Consider the following 19,064-nt stretch of genomic DNA (forward strand, 5'->3'; position numbering starts at 1 on the left):
TTCATTCGGTCCCTGCAAACCTGCACTGTGCCTGCATGCTTCAAAGTCTCCACCATCGTTCCTGTACCCAAAAAGCCACGGATTACTGGTCTTAATGACTACAGGCCTGTCTCACTGACCTCTGTAATCATGAAGACCCAAGAAAGAGTTGCCACCTGAAAAATATCACAAACCCCCTGCTGGACACCCCTGCAGTTTGCTTATCGGGCAAATAGTTCAGTGCCATTGTCCTGAGGCTAGAGGGGTTGAACAGTTTCATCGACGCTGTCTGACTACTTTACCCCCCACCAGCCCGTGACTCTGACTCTGGCGGTGACCAGGGAGAGACATAGAGCTGGCAAAAAGCTTCCCCTCCTCCGGCACTGGGTGGGGAAATGTGCCGTCTGACCTCACGGACAGAGTGGGGGGTTGGGGAAGATGGTTAGGAACTGGTGCTGGGGATAGCCTGTCTCGTGAAGAAATGGGCGCTGTGATTTAGGTGAGCTTTCGGCGCGGAGACGTGGAACGGGAAGGGTTGTGAATAGATTCTTCAGGCTCTCCTGAAGTATTGACGTACTTGGATGAGAAGCCACTCCATGTAGCACCTGGTAGTGACAAGCCACGGACCAGGGGGGTGGCAGCTAACGGGTGAGGGTGGAGCAGCATTGAGGAAGCAAGGTGTGGTGTGAGAGGCTGTGGGAAGGTGAAGCAGGAGAAGGAGGGGGAATTAGAACAATGGATTGTTTATGGGCGGAGTGAAACATTTGCACCCTCTATTGGGAACAGTTGGAATGGTTATCATCTACATTGGAATTGAAACAATTAGTCATAAAAGAAAATATTCCTTCTGGCTTTTTTCCAGCACGTTTCCCACCCATTGGACCTCCCTTCGACTCACCTGGTAGCAGTTTCTCATTGTTTGCTACCTTTGGTATTAACTCTGCCCGTTCCTTTACTTCCCTCAGTCTCTCAATTCGCTCGACGAACCCAGGCTTCGCCTCTTCTTTCTCAGACTGAATCATGAGGTCAATGTAAGCTGGGGTGGATAATGGGTTTGGCCTCAGAGCTATTTCTTCAAGTCGTCTAATGCTGCCCGATAATTGTTCAATCGGCGCCAGAACTGTGTTCTCAACCTCAACAAACTCCTGCTCAAGTGATTCCATAATATTCTGCTGGGTCATCTTCGCACCATCGGCCTTCTCGTACTTTTTTTCCAGCTGTCTAAATGTCATCTTCTTCTTTTTCGTAACATAATCGAACTTGTACTGTTGGTTGAAGTGAACATTCCAGATGCACTTTTCCGGGCAGACCGTACAGTTCCCTTCATGGTCCATTGCAACACAATTAAATTTATTATCGTTGTTAAGAATGGTGCAGGGATAATGGCAGGCAAATAAACATTTCTGACAGTAGGTTATACAATTACCAGTGCCGTTAATATCCAACTGTACTGGAATTGTAACGTCAATTACATATTCACAATTTTTATTTGCATCCAACTCGGTCTGTTCTTGGTTCAGAGCTTGTTGCGTTTTCCTTAGTTCTTCCAGTTTGGCGAGACCAAATCGGATCTGCTTCTGCAATCCCACCATTGCAACTTCTAACTGCTTACGATCCTTCAGAACCTCTCTCGTTAAACTCAAACTTCTGGTTTCCATTGTGTTCAGAGCTATGAAGAATGTCTTCATACTGTTTGCTCCCATCTTCCAAAACATTGCATCAAAGTTATCATCGTTCTCTCCCCCTACTCCGCTTTCATTGGATCTGCACCGGTTGCCACAGTTTCCAGAGGTTGGACGCTGGGCAAAAATGGCTGAATTGTTAAACTTGAAGTGTACTGGCAGACCCGTGTTGTCTTTGGGACACGGTACATCAGCTAATTTCAGGGCATCCAGAATGGGGGAAGCTGTCCGTCTGCGAACGTCACCAGGATCTGAATGTTCTCTCCAATTTCTTTGCCAAACATAGAAAGAATCAAATCAAAGACATATTTCTGTGTGTGAGTCAGGCGAGGCAGGGAGGCTTGAGCAACAAAGCACAAGGCGTCGATCTGATCAACACCCTGTGGGGAAGTGAAGAACTCACGGATTTGCTCAGTAATCTGTTGATCCCGGCCGATGCCCCTGGTGTCTCCGAATCCTGGCGTGTCAATGATGGTCAGAGAGTAATCAATGTTAAATCCTTCCTGATGGTGGAGCTGGTAGGCAGTGATGGAGGATGTCTGACTCTCAGCCTGGGACTTTCCTGTCTGTTCCTGTATTAACTTGTATCTGAAGTTGTCTCCCCATTCCACGCCCAAGATGTAATTGATCATCCCATTGATGAGGGTTGTCTTTCCTGACCCAGTTTCTCCCAGAACCATAATTGTCTTCATTGTGTGTTTTTTGGTGGGTTTTCCGAAGGAGCATTTCATAAGCTGTTTGAATTTATCAGCTACGTCCTTCTTTAGTTTGAGCTTGTAAATAGAAGGGTTTCCTTTGGATATTAATTGAGCTTTTCTGCGAAGTTTCAGGGCTATTCTGTTTGGTACATTTTCTATTTCTATTAGAACCTCGTCACTTGCTGCACTAGATCCTGTTTTTCCACACTCAGCAGACACTCGGAATCGGTAGACAGTCGTGGGTTTCAATCCCTCTAAACGATAGTAGCATTGTGTGTCTGTTGTCTTAACTTCCTCCCATGATCCACCTTTCTTGTTGAAATTAACTAACGGTTCTTCTCTATATTCAATGCTGTATCGAATTATGTTAACATCAGCTCCAATCTGACTTGGTCTGTCCCAGTGCAGTGTTGGATTGGGTGAACAATCCTGGAAGTCCGGATTACCAGGTGGGCTTGCCGGCCGGGTGAAGCTCTTGTAGCTCTCACTAGCCTTGCTGACCCCTACCTTGGTCACTGCTCTGTATCGAATGTGATACTCCTGGTGTGGCTGTAACCCAGGTATTGTGAAGGAGTGGCATTGACCATGTGTGTCCAGAATTGTCCATTCCTCCTGCTGGCTAACTTGGTACTCTACCTTGTAGCCCACAATCTCACCGGCACCACATCTTGGTGGCTGTAACTGCAGCGTCACACTGTCATGAGTTGTTCCACTAACCGTCGGTATCTCTGGCTGTGACGGGGGTTCAAAGCACTGGTTCTCCAGAAACCCTCCCTCGTACAGGTAAATGGACGCTCCCACTTTGCTGTCATTCTGCACAGAACTAACAATGAATTTTACTTTCTCGTCTGCTCTATTTTCTGTGGCAAAATCCAGGAACGATCGGAATTGCTCTTTCATTTTCTGCGAGACAGACCGTGAATTAAACCAGTGCTCGCTGTGTCCTGTTGCACAGGCTCTGTCAGCAGGATTGGGTACCTGCATGTTCTGAGCTGTGAGAGATTGGAGGTGGTTGTTTGCCTGTGACAGGTTGAAGTCCTCCCGATATAATGTTGTAAATGTGAAGCAGACAACATAATCTGTTGCTGGATCCATCAACTTGTCATCCAACTCGCCCTTTGATTTCGCAATTGGTACATCTTTAAATACGCTGAGGTAACGTCTCATTACCTTCCTCTCTCGTTCCTTGTCATCCAGCCACGTGGTCAGTGCCTGGTGTTTGAATGGTGACTGTTCCCTGTTCTTCAGTATATTCTCCAGTAATCCTTCCTCCTCCCCGCCGCCCCGAATGGATGGCAGAACCCTCGCCAAATTCTCCTGGAAAACTAGTGTGTACTCCAGACACATTTCTCGGAAGTGCAGTATCCTATTCCCGATCTCAGGAAACTGATCGGCGACGCAGTCTTTCATCAGGTCTTTGCTCCTCATCATGGCCTCACTGAGCTGTTCCATGACACTCTGACAGCGATTGACCAGTCCCGCACTGATCCCCCTCACCAGCTGGGCAGCTTTTGAGTCGAGTTTATTGAGCGGATAGAGCCAGACTGTGATGGGCACTGAATGCTCTCCATCAGGGCCGAGGAGGTTTGGGAGGGTTGCGTAGATATTGATGGCATCTTTGAAGGTGGTGGGGTTGTTCTTCAGTGAGAAATCCCCATAAAAGGTGCAGCTAAATTTCTCAGAATGAGACTTTTGTTCTTTTGTCATTTTTACGGAGGCTTCGCCCTGAATCGCTATCTTAGGGAGATGTTTAACCATTGCCCCCATGTTACCCTGAATATCCTGTGTGTTCTCTGCTGATGAAGCCATTTGGTCAAACACAAAGAAGGCCTGGGCCCCATAGAGCACTGCTGTAATGACATGGGTCGCTGAGCCCTCATCAAACACACTCGGGTAGGTAATATTCTGTCTCCCTAAGTGACTCATTGTCAGTTGCTCAAACCTGGTTGTTGCTTTGTACTGAAGGGTAACTCGTGCTTGTTGCTTAGATTCCTTTGTGTCACTGAGATATTTTGCCGACCCTTTCACCTCCACTAACCCACCCAGGAGACTCACCTTCAGTGACCCTGACACATTGAGAGCAGCAGCTTTCTTCTTCATGGAGTCTGATGCAATGATGTGAAACTCGGTGCTGGGCTTATCACGACGATCAAGGTTGCTCTGCAGTGTCTGTAAGTCCCACAAGGTGACACCTATAGAATAAAACATTAAAAAAATTAGGGAAGTTGTGTGAGTTAATCTAAGTGAATGATGTTTATTCACTAATTTTTTCTCTCATTGGGTAGATTCTCTGCATTAACCCCCTCTTGATTGAAAGGATGTTCGAGAACAGGTACTTCTTTGTCGAACTGGGTAGTAAGAAGAGCAGATGGCGGAAACTCAAGAACGGACTATCACAAGGAAGTGTGCTTGCACCAATACTCTTCAACATCTAACCTAACGACCAACCTAGAAATGAAGGTACATGTCACTTTATCTATGCAGCGACCTTTGTGTAGCTGCTCAAGACAGTGACTTCAGTGCAGCTGAAGAACCACTCCCAAATTCCCTCAACATACTAACACCTCATTATGAAGAGAACCACCTCCGGTCAAACCCATCAAAGACACAGGTGTGTGCATTCCATCTGCGCAACCGAGAAGCCAAACACTGACTGAGCGTCACCTAGTCTGGTACCCCTCTTGAAAACTGTGATCACCCAGTATATCTCGGAGTCACCTTAGAACGTTGTCTCTCCTTCAAGACCCATGTTGAAAAGACAAAAGCTAAAATCTGTGCAAGAAACAACATTGTCAGCAAACTTACTGGAACTAGATGGGGCGCAATTCCTGACACTATACGATCAACTGCCTTGGCTATTTGCTACTCAACAGCTGAGTATGCATGCCCAGTCTGGGAAAGATCAGCCCATGCTGAGAAGATTGATCCAGCCATCAATACCTGCCACCCTATCAACAAACATCAACTGATAGCCTATTCATACTATCTGGTGTAGCGCCACCACAGATTCGTTGCAGTGCAGCAAGCAATAGAGAACGCCATCGCCAGACCACAGATGGATGACATCCCCTATCTGGCCATGAACCCGCAAAGAGCCGGCTAAAGTCCAGGAAAAGCTTCCTCAACGAAGTTGAACCAAATACTGAAGCTGAAGGTACTAGAGTTGCATTATGGGAAGAGAGATTAGCCATTCTCCCATCAACGACATCCATATCCATAAGTGCCAAAGAAGAACTTCCTCCTGGGGCCGAATCAAGCTGGGCTGACTGGAAATGCCTCAGACTGAGAGCTGGTACTGGTCGTTATAAAGCGACTCTCAAGAAGTAATACTCTGAAGACATCATCTGCATATGTGGCACTGAACCACAAACAATGGAGCACTTATTGAGGTGTCCTCTATTAGAGCACGAATGCAAAGCTGAGGACCTCGCAGAGAACAATGATATTGCTAAGAGTTGTGTTCAGTTTTGGCTGAAACACAATATCTAGCATGTGTGGACACGATAAGAAGCTGCTTAACCCCCACATTAACATTTTGCCGCCATCTTATCTGAGTTATTCACCTTGTCGTTTCCATCCCTTTCACACTTTCTCTGCGACTAAATTGTTTTCCCTCTTTCCTAGATGTGACGAGGATTCTCTGATCTGGAACATTTCTGGATTCTCTCTTGTAAGATGCTGTCTGATCCCACTGAGGCTAACACCTAACGTGTGATCCCTGTCTGGGACTCAGCTGCCTCCTCCCTCATCTCCCAGTGCCATCTTCGATACTGGCCATTAGAGCCACCCACTTTAATGCGGCGGGGCGAAGGCAGCGGCCGCCGGAGGCCCGCGGTAAGATGGTGGCGTCCACTCCATGGCCGACTCCGCCGCCGCCCGCTAACCGGACCGGACGCCCGCTTCCCTCTCCCTTCCTCGGGCTCCCGGTCTCCGGCTCCTCGACCAAGCGAACCCGGGGAGCCGCGAAAGGCTGCGACCGGGACCTGGGGCTGCGGAGCCCGCTAAAGTGTAGGCTCTACAATACAAAAGGTAGATGGAAAGTTGTACTCAATTATGGTTGTCACACCTGCCATTGTTTCCTCACAGCAGGGCGCTACAACACTCCCAAAGGCCGTACCATTCACTGTGAAGTTCCTGCCCAACGTTGACTCCCAAAATGCAGCAACTCGCAATAATGTTGAAATGTACCTTACCGCAGTTCAGGGAGTTAATTCACCAATCACCTTTATCCCACCGCAAAAATGCACTGAATCTAACAGAGTTGTAGTCACTCTAGTCCGATTGGTAACCTAAATGTATGGCACCGCCTTGACAATCGCTTATTCGTCTGATAACATTCCAGTACCTGGGATCAGAGTGTCCGAGCGGCAGTCGTACAGCATTCCCAACTGGAAAGGACGGCCCAGAGTGGCCAGTTGGAAGGTTTCACTCATCACTGCACCGGGATTGGTGACTCAGAAAACGCCACTGACCTGAAACAGAAAGTGGGATGAAATATAACAAGCTACCCAGCAACGCAAATATAACGTAGCTACCCAGCAACGTGTTCTGATATAGCATCCAGTTGCACCGGTGATGCTCTATCAGAGAGAACTCAGAATCAGCGAAACTCCGATAATCGAGTATCGACACCCTTATTAGTTAATTAAATCCCCTCTGTCTCCAAATCTTTGGTGAGGCCGCGTTCGTAATATTGTGTGCGGTTCTGGTCTCCCCATTACGAGAATGATGTGAAGGCTTTAGAGCGTACAAAGCAGGGTTTCCAGAATGATGCTTAGATCAGGAGGTATTAGATACAGGGAGACGTGGAACAGACTAGGATTGTTTTATTTGGAACGCCGGAGGTTGCGATATAATTTTGCACCGCTTTTGTTTTCTACGTATATTGTTTAAAATTCTGAAGAATGTAAAATTATTTAAATAAACGAAAAACACTCGTCCACCAATGTCTGCAGGATTCAACCTCTTGTAACTCTACACCAACGCAGTCCTGGTCTCCCAGATACATCAGCGTAAGTAAATCAACGCCGACCCCTCCAGCAACGTGTTCTGAAACAGAAAGCTTCCATCGGAAGCGATAAGAGCAGATACCGAGGCATGGGTGTGTTCTAACTGGAAGCGTATTTCGATGGCGAAAGCAACATGAAACCAATTGAAACAATGCATCATGTATCCTCAGAGATCACAGTCCTGCTGTTCACTGCTGTAAAAAGCAACACGCCTACAATCCCTGCTTTAGCTGGTTATGTAGAGATATGTGAAGCTAATTAGTCTGAAGAAGGGTCTCGACCCGAAACGTCATCCATTCCTTCTCTCCTGAGATGCTGCCTGACCTGCTGAGTTACTCCAACAGTTTGTGAATAAATACCTTCGATTTGTAGAAGCATCTGCAGTTATTTTCTTACACTAATTATATTGCAAAGTTCTGATCATGTCACCACACGGAGTTACTATACACTGAGTGGAAGGACCATGGTCAGTGCTATGGTGGCGACGAATCAATGCATTTAGCAGTCAAAATCCAGCATGCACAGAGTTGGATACACACACCCATGATAGAGATACCCCTCCTCCCCCCCCCCCCCCCCCCCCCCCGTCAAATGCGCAGAACACAAAGTGCTGAAGGAACAGGAAGCAGGAAATGGACAGATGACGGACAGAGTTTCCCCAGCGTTATTATTTACAAGATTCCCGCAGGTTTACATTTTTGTGTTTCCTGGGAACATGCATCTGATTCACTCACCGGTCGAGGAAGCGTCTGTCTGCAGATGTAGGGGGGTTGCAACGTTGACGATGGGATGAACGGTCTCGCTGGGAGCCCCCTCCTGCACTGTCAGCGCTGAAGTCAGACCCTGAACCTCACTGGACTGACCACAAGCCCCGCGCTGGGAACTCCGATGTGCCCCGACGTCTTTAGCAAATCCTAGAGTCGATTCTAATGCCAGCGGTGATATCTGGAGGGGAAGGATATTCTGAACCTGTTCAAGTGCTGCCGCGGGTTTCTCTCCGGACCCTGGACTGAAATGCGGAAGGTATTCTGTGAGTTTCAGTGTTACTGACTGGAGAGACCGAGCAACTACTCACGTAGCATCAAACCACAAATGCCACTAATAAGATCTTCGGCGATAGAAGCAGAATTGGGCCATTCGGTCCATCGTCTACTCCGCCATTCAAACATGGCTGATCTATCTCTCCCTCCTGATCCCATTCCCCTGACACGGGTACTAATGGAGAATCTATCTATTTCTGCTTTTAAAATATCCATATACTTGGCCTCCACGGCTTTCTGTGGCAAAGATTTCCACAGATTCACCAACCCCTAACTAAACAAATTCCTCCGCATCTTCCTAAAGAAACATCCTTTAATTCTGAGGCTCTAACCTCTAGTCCTAGACTCTCCCACTAGTGAAAACTCTATCCAAGCCTTTATTTTCTACGTTTCAATGGGCCCCCTCCCTCTCCTCAACCTGCTAATCTCCAGCGCACAAACGCTCAAACTGCAGCGAACAGTGCCGTCAAACGCTCATCATATGTAAACCCACTCATTCCAAATAAGGGGAGTACGTGTGATACGTGACAGGAGGGGTAGCAATCTGACGGGAGAGTTGTGTGGACGCACTGACCCTCCATAGCCACTATACTCATTCGGCGCTGCCAACAACTAACGAGTGTTGAAAGACTGGAGCGACGAGGCTTGTATACACTGGAATTTAGAAGGATGAGAGGGGATCTTATCGAAACGTATAAGATTATTAAGGGGTTGGACACGTTGGAGGCAGGAAGCATGTTCCCAATGTTCGGGGAGTCCAGAACCAGGGGCCACACAGTTTAAGAATAAGGGGTGGGCCATTTAGAACAGAGATGAGGAATAACCTTTTCATTCAGAGAGTTGTAAATCTGTGGAACTCTCTGCCTCAGAAGGCAGTGGAGGCCAATTCTCTGAATGCATTCAACAGAGAGCTAGATAGAGCTCTTAAGGATAGCGGAGTCAGGGGGTATGGGGAGAGGGCAGGAACGGGGTACTGATTGAGAATGATCAGCCATGATCACAATGAATGGTGGTGCTGGCTCGAAGGGCCGAATGGCCTACTCCTGCACCTATTGTCTATTGGTCCTGAGCCACTATCCACCTCATTGGACAATGTCGCAATATCTAGACTGGACTTTATTTAGCACTAAATATTTTTTCACGTTCTTCCCTTTGTCACGTATAAGCTCGCTGCGAATGGCTCGATTGTAATCATGTATTGTCTTTCCGCTGACTGGTTAGCACGCAATAAAAGTTTTTCACATCCTCGGTACACGTGATAATAAACTAAACTCAAGTTAACAACTCAGATTTAGGTTACTTTGAATCAAGTTTATTTTTGAAATAAAGAAAAACACTCGCCCACCAATGTCCATCATTTGTTTCTCTATTCAACTCACTGCTCTGGGATCCCGTGCATGTCCGAGATATCAGCATGGGTAAACCAACACCCACCCAGATACCTGTTCTTAAACTCGAAACCTCCATCTGAACCGACAAGAGTGGAGACTAGTTTATTCCCAGGTGTTATCCGGCAACCGAACCATCGTCTCACCAGCTGGAATGCGGCCCCGACCTACGCCTCCCTCATTGGAGACATTTTAACTATCTTTAATCGGACTATCGGACATTATCTTGAACTGAATACCTTTTATTCTGCATCTGTGCACTGCGGGCGGCTTGATTGCAATAATCTACAGTCTTGTCATTGACGATAGTACGCAACACAAAAGATTTACGCTGGTATCTCGGTACGCTTGACGGAAAACTAAACTAAGCAAGGCAGGGATGTGTTCGAACTGGAAGCTTTTTTTTGCATGGTGAAAGCAGTGTGAAATCAACTGAAATAAAAGAAACATGCACCCTCAGTCGGCGCAGAAGCAGAGATGGTTGAAAGCCATCTTGAGAAGATATCACCAACAACTTCTCTTGGACCACCCAGACTGAAGCAATGGCCAAGGAAGCACACCAACGCTCTACCTGCTCAGATGGCTGAGGTCGTTAGGTATGTCCCCAACAGATATTACTAACATCTAAAGGTATGCAGGAGAACGCATTTTATCGGGATGCATCTCAGCATGGTTTGGGAACAGCGAGAGCGCAAGACCGCGAGGAGATTGCAGAGAATGATGGACGCAGCCCAGTCCATCACTTAAACCAACTCTTCCATTGACTCCATTTACACCTCACACTATCTCAGCAAGACCAGTAGCACAATCAAGAACGAGTCGCACCATGGCCACTCCTTCTACTCTCTCCCATCGGGCATAAGGCATAGAAGTATGAAAAGGCACACACCCAGATTTAGGGACAGTTTCTTTCCAGCTGTTATCCGGCAACTGAACCAACCTACCAACAACTAGAGAGCAGTGGTGAGCGACTCTCCACTTAATTGGAGACCCTTTGACTACCTGTGATCGGACTTTACTGGACTTTGTCTTACACTAAATTTATCCACATTTGTCGTGTTTTTCTGAGCAATAGATGTGGATGGCTCAGTTGTAATCATGTACTATCTTTCCGCTGATAGGATAGCACGCAACTCGTTTTTCACTGTACCTCTGTATACATGTCCATAAACTAAACTCAAACTCAACTCAACAATACAGTTGGATCCACACTCACAATATTTCACACTGAATGATGAGCATTTAAATAGTCCGTTTAAAAAGAGCGCCAAAGGGACGCTCGCAGTCAGTCAGTAAGGGTCGGGAGAGCAGGAGCAAGGCCGACCGTTGGCTGAAAGAAAGTCTGTGTTAATTGCAGGTAAAGGTCCATTTAAAAAGGGCGCCAAAGGGATGCTGGCAGGCATCCTGTGAAGCCCATACCTCCAAGCACATCAGAGGAAGGCAGGATAGGAGTGAGTACGTGGATTGGCTGAGCAATTAAGTTAGAAGTTTGGTAAATTGGCCAATTAGTCAATTTAGTGACTGATATTATCAAGGCTTGCACAAGGTGTTGATATAAGGTGGTTCCCTGTCGAGGGAAGTGCCCTGTGAGGAAAATGCGAGTCAGTGCCCTGTGAGAAAAGTGCGAGTCTTCGGCTGCGAGTCTTCGGCGAGGACGCTGCACCTGTTTTTCAGCCTGATTTGCTTTTAGCCACTAAAGTAATGGCAGATAGGTTGGTGCCGTGTGTTTCCTGCAGGACGTGGGAAGGTAGGGACAACGCTGGAGCTTCTGGGAGCTACACCTGCAAGAACTGTGTCCAGGTGCAGCTCATGAATGGACGTGTGGTGGAGTTGGAAAAGCAGCTGGATGACCTTAGGGCAATTTGGGAATGCGAGAGTTTCCTCGACAGGACCTACTGTGAGGCTGCCACGCCAAGGGTCCAGGTCGAGTGAAGGTGGGAGACTGTTTCAAAAGGGAGTGAACGTGGACTACAGGAGACCCCGGTGGCTGTGCCTATTGCAAACAGGTACACCCTCTTGAGAGCTGTCGGGGCAGAAGACGCTTCCAGCCTGAGCGGCGGACAGGTTGGTGGCTCTAATCCAGGCAAGGAGACTCAACCGGGGAAACTGAAGTCAGGAAGAGCCATAGTAGTGGGTGACTCCATTGTCCGAGTTACGGACAGTAGATTCTGTGGCGACAGGCGGGACTTGAGGATGGTCTGTTGCCTCCCTGGTGCCAGGGTTGAAGACATCACGGACCGGCTTCAGAACATGCTGCGACGGAAGGCGATCAACCGGAAGTAGTTGTGCACGTGGGCACGAACGACGTCGGGAGGAAGATGAACTGCAACGTGAGTTTAGAGAGTTCGGAAGAAGACTGAGAAGTAGGAAGTCGAGGGTGGTTATCTCTGGACAGTTACCTGTACCTCATACTGGTGAGGGCAGCAACAGAGAGATCGGGGATATGAATGTATGGCTGAGGGGCTGGTGCAGGGAGCAGGGATTTCAATTTCTTGACCACTGGGATCTCTTCTGGGGTAGGGGCGACCTGTACGGAGAAATTGCAAAGGACTCGAATAAATGGGAAGGGAAGTTCTAGATGGGATAAGAGAGTAAGGTCAGGGCCAATTGTGACCGGTGTGAGAGGGGAGGTGAATACCGAAGTTAAAGTGTTGTATTTAAATGCGCGAAGTATAACAAATAAAGTGGATGAGCTTGAGGCTCAGTTAGACATTGGCAAGTATGATGTTGTGGGAATTACAGAGACATGGCTACAAGAGGTCCAGGGCTGGGAACTGAACATTCAGGGGTACACAACGTATAGAAAAGACAGACAGGTGGGCAGAGGGGGTGGGGTCGCTCTGTTGGTAAGGAATGATATTCACTCCCTTGCAAGGGGTGACATAGAATTAGGAGATGTAGAATCAGTATGGATCGAAATGAGGAATTGTAAGGGTCAAAAGACCCTAATGGGGGTTATCTACAGGCCCCCAAACAGTAGCCTCGACATAGGGTGCAAGTTGAATCAAAAGCTAAAATTGGCATGTCGCAAATGTAATGCTACGGTGGTTATGGGAGATTTCAACATGCAGGTAGACTGGGAAAATCAGGTCGGTAATGGACCCCAGGAAAGAGAGTTTGTGGAGTGCCTCCGAGATGGATTCTTAGAACAGCTCTTGTACTGGAGCCTACCAGGGAGAAGGCAATTCTGGATTTAGTGTTGTGTAATGAACCTGATCTGATAAGGGGACTCGAGGTAAAAGAGCCATTAGGAGGCAGTGATCATAATATGGTAAGTTTTAATCTACAAATTGAGAGGGAGAAGGGACAATCGGAAGTGTCAGTATTACAGTATAGCAAAGGGGATTACAGAGGCATGAGCCAGGCGCTGGCCAGATTTCACTGGAAGGAGGCCCCAGCAGGGACGACGGTAGAACAGCAATGGCAGGTTTTCCTGGGAATAATGCACAAGTTGCAGGATCAATTTATCCTAAAGAGGGGGAAAGATTTTAAGAGGCACCCGTGGCTGACAAGGGAAGTCAAGGACAGCATAAAAATAAAAGAGAGGAAGTATAACATAGCAAAGAAGAGTGGGAAGCCAGAGGATTGGGATTCTTTTAAAGAGCAACAGAAGATAACTAAAAAGGCAATACGGGGAGAAAAGATGAGGTGCGAGGGTAAGCTAGCCAATAATATAAAGGAGGATAGTAAAAGCTTTTTTAGGTATGCGAATAGGATAAAAATAGTCAAGGCAAATGTGGGTCCCTTGAAGATAGAAGCAGGGGAATTTATTATGGGGAACAAGGAAATGGCAGACGAGTTGAACCGGTACTTTGGATCTGTCTTCACTAAGGAATATAGAAACAATCTCCCAGATGTTCTAGTGTCCAGAGATCCTAGGGTGTCGGAGGAACTGAAGGAAATTCACATTAGGCAGGAAATGGTGTTGGGTAGACTGATGGGACTGAAGGCTGATAAATCGCCAGTGCCTGATGGTCTGCAACCCACGGTACTTAAGGAGGCCTCGGCTCTAGAAATTGTGGACGCATTGGTGATCATTTTCCAATGTTCTATAGATTCATGATCAGTTCCTGTGGATTAGACGGTAGCTAATGTTGTCCCACTTTTTAAGGAAGGAGGGAGAGAGAAAACGGGTAATTATAGACCAGTTAGTCTGATAACAGTGGTGGGGAAGATGCTGGAGTCAATTATAAAAGACGAAATTGCGGAGCATTTGGATAGCAGTACCAGGATCGATCCGAATCAGCATGGATTTACGAAGGGGATATCATGCTTGACTAATCTTCTGGAATTTCTTGAGGATGTAACTAGGAAAATTGACAGGGGAGAGCTGGTGGATGTGGTGTACCTCGACTTTCAGAAAGCCTTCGACAAGGTCCCACTTAGGAGATTAATGGGAAAAATTTGAGCACATGGTATTGGGGGTAGGGTACTGGATAGAAAATTGGTTGGCAGACAGAAAGCAAAGAGTGGGGATAAATGGGACCCTTTCAGAATGGCAGGCGGTGACTGGTGGGATACCACAAGGCTCGGTGCTGGGACAGCAGCTATTTACAATATATATTAATGACTCAGATGAAGTGATTAAAAGTAACATTAGCAAATTTGCAGATGATACAAAGCTGGGTGGTGGTGCGAACTGTGAGGAAGGTGCTATGAGGTTGCAGGGTGACTTGGACAGGTTGTGTGAGTGGGCACATGCATGGCAGATGCAGTTTAATGTGGATAAGTGTGAGGTTATCAACTTTGGTGGTAAGAATAGGAAGGCAGATTATTATCTGAATGGTGTCAAGTTAGGAAAAGGGGACGTACAACGAGATCTGTGTGTCCTAGTGCACCAGTCACTGAAAGCAAGCATGCAGGTACAGCAGGAAGTGCAGAAAGCCAATGGAATGTTGGCCTTCATAACAAGAGGAGTTGAGTATAGGAGCGAAGAGGTCCTTCTGCAGTTGTACAGGGCCCTAGTGAGATCGCACCTGGAGTACTTTGTGCAGTTTTGGTCTCCAAATTTGAGGAAGGATATTCTTGCTATTGATGGTTTACTATGTTAATTCCCGGAATGGCGCGACTGTCATATGTTGAAAGACTGGAGCGACTAGGCTTGCATACACTGGAATTTGGAAGGATGAGAGGGGATCTTATCGAAACACACAAGATTATTATGGGGTTGGACACGTTAGAGGCAGGAAACATGATCCCAATGTTGGGGGAGTCCAGAACCAGGGGCCACATTTTAAGAATAAGGGGTAGGCCATTTAGAACGGAGATGAGGAAAAACTTTTTCAGTCAGGGAGTTGTAAATCTGTGGAATTCTCTGCCTCAGAAGACAGTGGAGGCCAATTCTCTGAATGCATTCAAGAGAGAGCTAGATGGAGCTCTTAAGGATAGCGGAGTCAGGGGTGTAGGGAGAAGGCAGGAACGGGGTTCTGATTGAGAATGATCAACCATGATCACATTGAATGGTGGTGCTGCCTCGAAGGGCCGAATGGCCTCCTCCTGCGTCTATTGTCTATTGTCTATTGTCTCTTGCCGCAACCGCTGGAAGATCACATCGGCTTAGGCAACATCTATGGGGGGAAATGGACAGACTATGTTCCCGGCCTCCCTCAATTGGAGTTCCTGCTCCGCTTGTTTTTGCTCAAAATTCCCGCATGTTTAGTTTCTTGTGTCTCCCTGGTGCACGGATCTGTTTCACTCGCCGGTCGAGGAAGTGTCGGTCTGCAGCTGCAGTGGGGTTGCAATGATTACGATGGGACGAATGGTCTCGCTGGGAGCCCCCTCCTGCGCTGAAGTCAGAACCTGAACCTCACCGGACTGACCCCAAGCCCCGCGCTGAGAGCTCTGGTTAGCCTTTGGCAAATCCCAGCCTCGACTCTAACGCCAGCGGTGATGTCTGTCGGGGAAGAATATTCTGAACCTGTTCAAGCGCTGCCGCGGGTTCCTCTCCGGAGACTGGACTGGAATGCGGAAGATATTTTTTTTTCCATATTTTTTTTTTCATATTTCAGATACAGCGCGGCCCACCAAGTCCGCACCGCCCAGTGATTCCCGCACACTAACACTATCCTATAGACACTAGGGACAATTTTTAAATTTACCCAGTCAATTAACCTACATACCTGTACGTCTTTGGAGTGTGGGAGGAAACCGAAGATCTCGGAGAAAACCCACGCAGGTCACGGGGAGAACGTACAAACTCCTTACAGTACAGCACCCGTAGTCAGGATCGAACCTGAGTCTCCGGCGCTGCATTCGCTGTAAAGCAGCAACTCTACCGCTGCGCTGCGCTACCATGCCGCCCTATTCTTTCACTTTCTTTCCGGAGAGACCACGCAGTTAGTCACGTAGCATCAAACCACACAAGTGACACATAAGGGATGGTGGATGTGGGGGATGTGGGGTGGGTGGGGTGGGTGGGGGTTGGATGGGGAGAGAGGGGGGGGTTGGGGGAGCAAGCTGACGACAGAGATGTGTGGACGCACTCGCCCTTCACAGCCACAATAATCAGACGGCCCTGCCAACTACTAGAGAGCGGTTCTGGGCCACCATCTACCTCATTGGATACCCTCGGACTATCTGTAATCGGACTCTACTGGACTTTATTTTACACTTAACATTTTTCACGTTCTTCCTTTAATCATGGATGTGTACACTGCGAATGTCTCGGTGTATATTCTTTCCGCTGACTGGTTAGCTCGCAATAAAAGTATTTCACTGTACCTCGGTACACGTGATAATAAACTAAACTCAAGTTAAGTCAACTCAGATTTGGGTTTCTTAGAATAAAGTTTATTTTTGAAATAAAGAAAAACACTCGCCCACCAATTTCCACCAATTGTTTCTCTACTCCATCCACTGCTCTGGGTATCCTCATGGGTAAACCAACACCCACCCAGAAACCTGTTCTTCAACACGAAACCTCCATCTGAAGCGGCAAGGGAAGAAGAGACCAGTTTATTCCCAGGTGTTCTCTGGCAACTGGACCATCGTCTTGTTAAAGTTCGTTTTTCTCTAGACGGACAACAATGCAACAGTTAGTGGTAAAAGAGTAAAGTCTTTATTACGCCAGGCAGGAGTGGGGAGGTCTTCCGACACCCAAGCTCAGCTCGTGTCCCACTCTCAGAAACAAGGGACAAAACGGTATAGTTACATATTTTTCTTATCCGTGAATGAGGTGGCACCACTCACATCATGCCCACACAAGGTAGAGAAAGAAATAAGACCATGTCCATATAAGGTATTAAGAAATCATCAGCAGGTCCTTTTTTTTCAAAATAAAGCAATCTCATCTTATTCTTGATATTTCTTTTAGCAAAGCCAACGAAAGGTCAGTTTTTTCCTTAATAATGCAATCTCAGCCTATTCTTTTTTTCAGCAAGGCCAACTAAAGCTCAGGATTTTTTAAAGTACATGCTGCACTTCTCGCGGTTAGACACAGCTTTATTTTTTCTGCTTAGCTGCACTTCTCATGGTTAGACACAGCTTTATCTTTTTCTGCTGAGCTAAGCAAGTTACAACGTGCAAGAATAATAATAATAATAATAAACATTTATTTTATATAACGCTTTTCCAAATGCTCAAAGACGATTTACGAAAACAGTCATGACATAAAAACAAACAGACGAACTGTCCTGACGGAGAAGCGGCGAACAAATAGCGCCAGCGTCCTCTCACGTCAGGGTCCGGCAGGAGACAATAAAGAACACAAGACACACAATGACAATTTTAACACAAACAGCCATCACAGTGATTACTCCAAGCACACCCTCACTGTGATGGAAGGCAAAGAAAAGTCTTATCTCCTCCTCATTCTTCTCCCGTGGTGCCACGAGGCGATCGAGGCTCCCGACTTTTGAAGCCCCCACCGGGCGATGGAAAGTCCCAGGGCCGAGCCGAGCCGAGCAGGCCGATGAAGGTCCTGAGCCCCCACCGGGCGATGGAAAGTGCGGCGGCCAGGCCACGCAGGGCGATGAAGGGCCTGCGAGCGGGTCGATCAAACCTCGCGCTCCGGGGCGGTCGAAGCTGCTACGGCCGGAGCTCCCGAAAGCCGGTCGCCAGCCAGGGACCTGCGAACTCCAGATGTTGCGGTCTGCAGGGCCCACGGCCGAAGCCTCCGAGATGGTAAGTCCAGGCCCTGCGACCGGAGTCTTCAAGGTCGATCCCAGCTGGAGGCCGCCGACTCCACGGTGTTAGGCCGTAGCGCCAACGGAGATACGACATGATGAAGGCTGCAACCATTTTGCGACCTGTTACTTTTGTAAATACTTAAACTCTTTCAGTCTCACCTGCTGGAATACTGCCCCGATCTATCTCTCCTTCATCGGAGATATTTGAACTATCTTTAATCGGACTATTGGACTTTATCTTGCATTGAATACCTTTTGTATAAGAAAATAACTGCAGATGCTGGTACAAATCGATTTATTCACAAAATGCTGGAGTAACTCAGCAGGTCAGGCAGCATTCATTCTCTCCCGAGATGCTGCCTGGCCTGCTGAGTTACTCCAGCATTTTGTGAATAAATTGAATACCTTTTGTTCTGTATCTGTGCACCATGGACGGCTTGATTGTAATCATTGATATCTTTTCTTTGCATGGATAGCACGCAACAAAAAAAGCTTTACACTGTACCTCGGGACGCTTGACAATAAACTAAACTAGGCAATGGTATGGATGTGTTCGAACTGGAAGCTTTTTTTTGGATGGCGAAAGCCATGTGAAATCAACTGAAATAAAATATAACGTGCACCCACAGACGGCGCCGAAGTAAAGGAGGTTAAAAGCTTCAAATTCCCAGGAGAAGATATCACCAACACCTTCTCTTGGACCACCCAAACTGTAGGAATGGCGAAGAAATCACACCTACCTCCTCAGATGGCTTAGGAAGTTCGGCATGTCCCCAACAACTCCCATTAACGTCTACAGATGCGCGGTGGAAAGCATTTCATCGGGATGCACCACATCATGGTTTGGGAACGGCTCCATCATTGACCTCAAGGAAATTGCAGAGAATTATGGACACAGCCCAGACCATCGCACAAACCAACCTCCCTTCCATTGACTCCATTCACACTTCACACCACCTCAGCAAGGCCAGTAGCACAATCAAGAACGGGTCGCACCCTGGCCACTCCTTCTACCCTCTCCCATCGGGCAAAAGGCAAAGATGTATGAAAAGGCGCATTTCCAGATTCAGGGACAGTTTCTTCCCAGCTGTTATCCGGCAACGGGACCAACGTACCAACAACTAGAGAGCAATCATGGGATA

At 47.4% G+C, this 19,064-nt stretch overlaps 1 protein-coding gene across 1 annotated transcript; it reads right to left on the reverse strand.

Moving 5' to 3' along the window:
- Positions 1-877: 877 nt before the first annotated feature.
- Positions 878-6,792, reverse strand: LOC144591179 (uncharacterized; the record flags this gene model as incomplete). The annotated part of the gene is given in 4 exon segments (XM_078395468.1): positions 878-1,723; positions 1,778-1,876; positions 1,879-4,551; positions 6,705-6,792. Coding segments are annotated over 4 exon segments (3,706 nt in total), but the record flags the coding sequence as incomplete, so codon positions are not given.
- Between the last annotated feature and the right edge of the window lie 12,272 nt (positions 6,793-19,064).

The sequence above is a fragment of the Rhinoraja longicauda genome, unplaced genomic scaffold (genome assembly GCF_053455715.1).
Source record: "Rhinoraja longicauda isolate Sanriku21f unplaced genomic scaffold, sRhiLon1.1 Scf000643, whole genome shotgun sequence".
In the NCBI taxonomy this organism is placed as follows: Eukaryota; Metazoa; Chordata; class Chondrichthyes; order Rajiformes; family Arhynchobatidae; genus Rhinoraja; species Rhinoraja longicauda.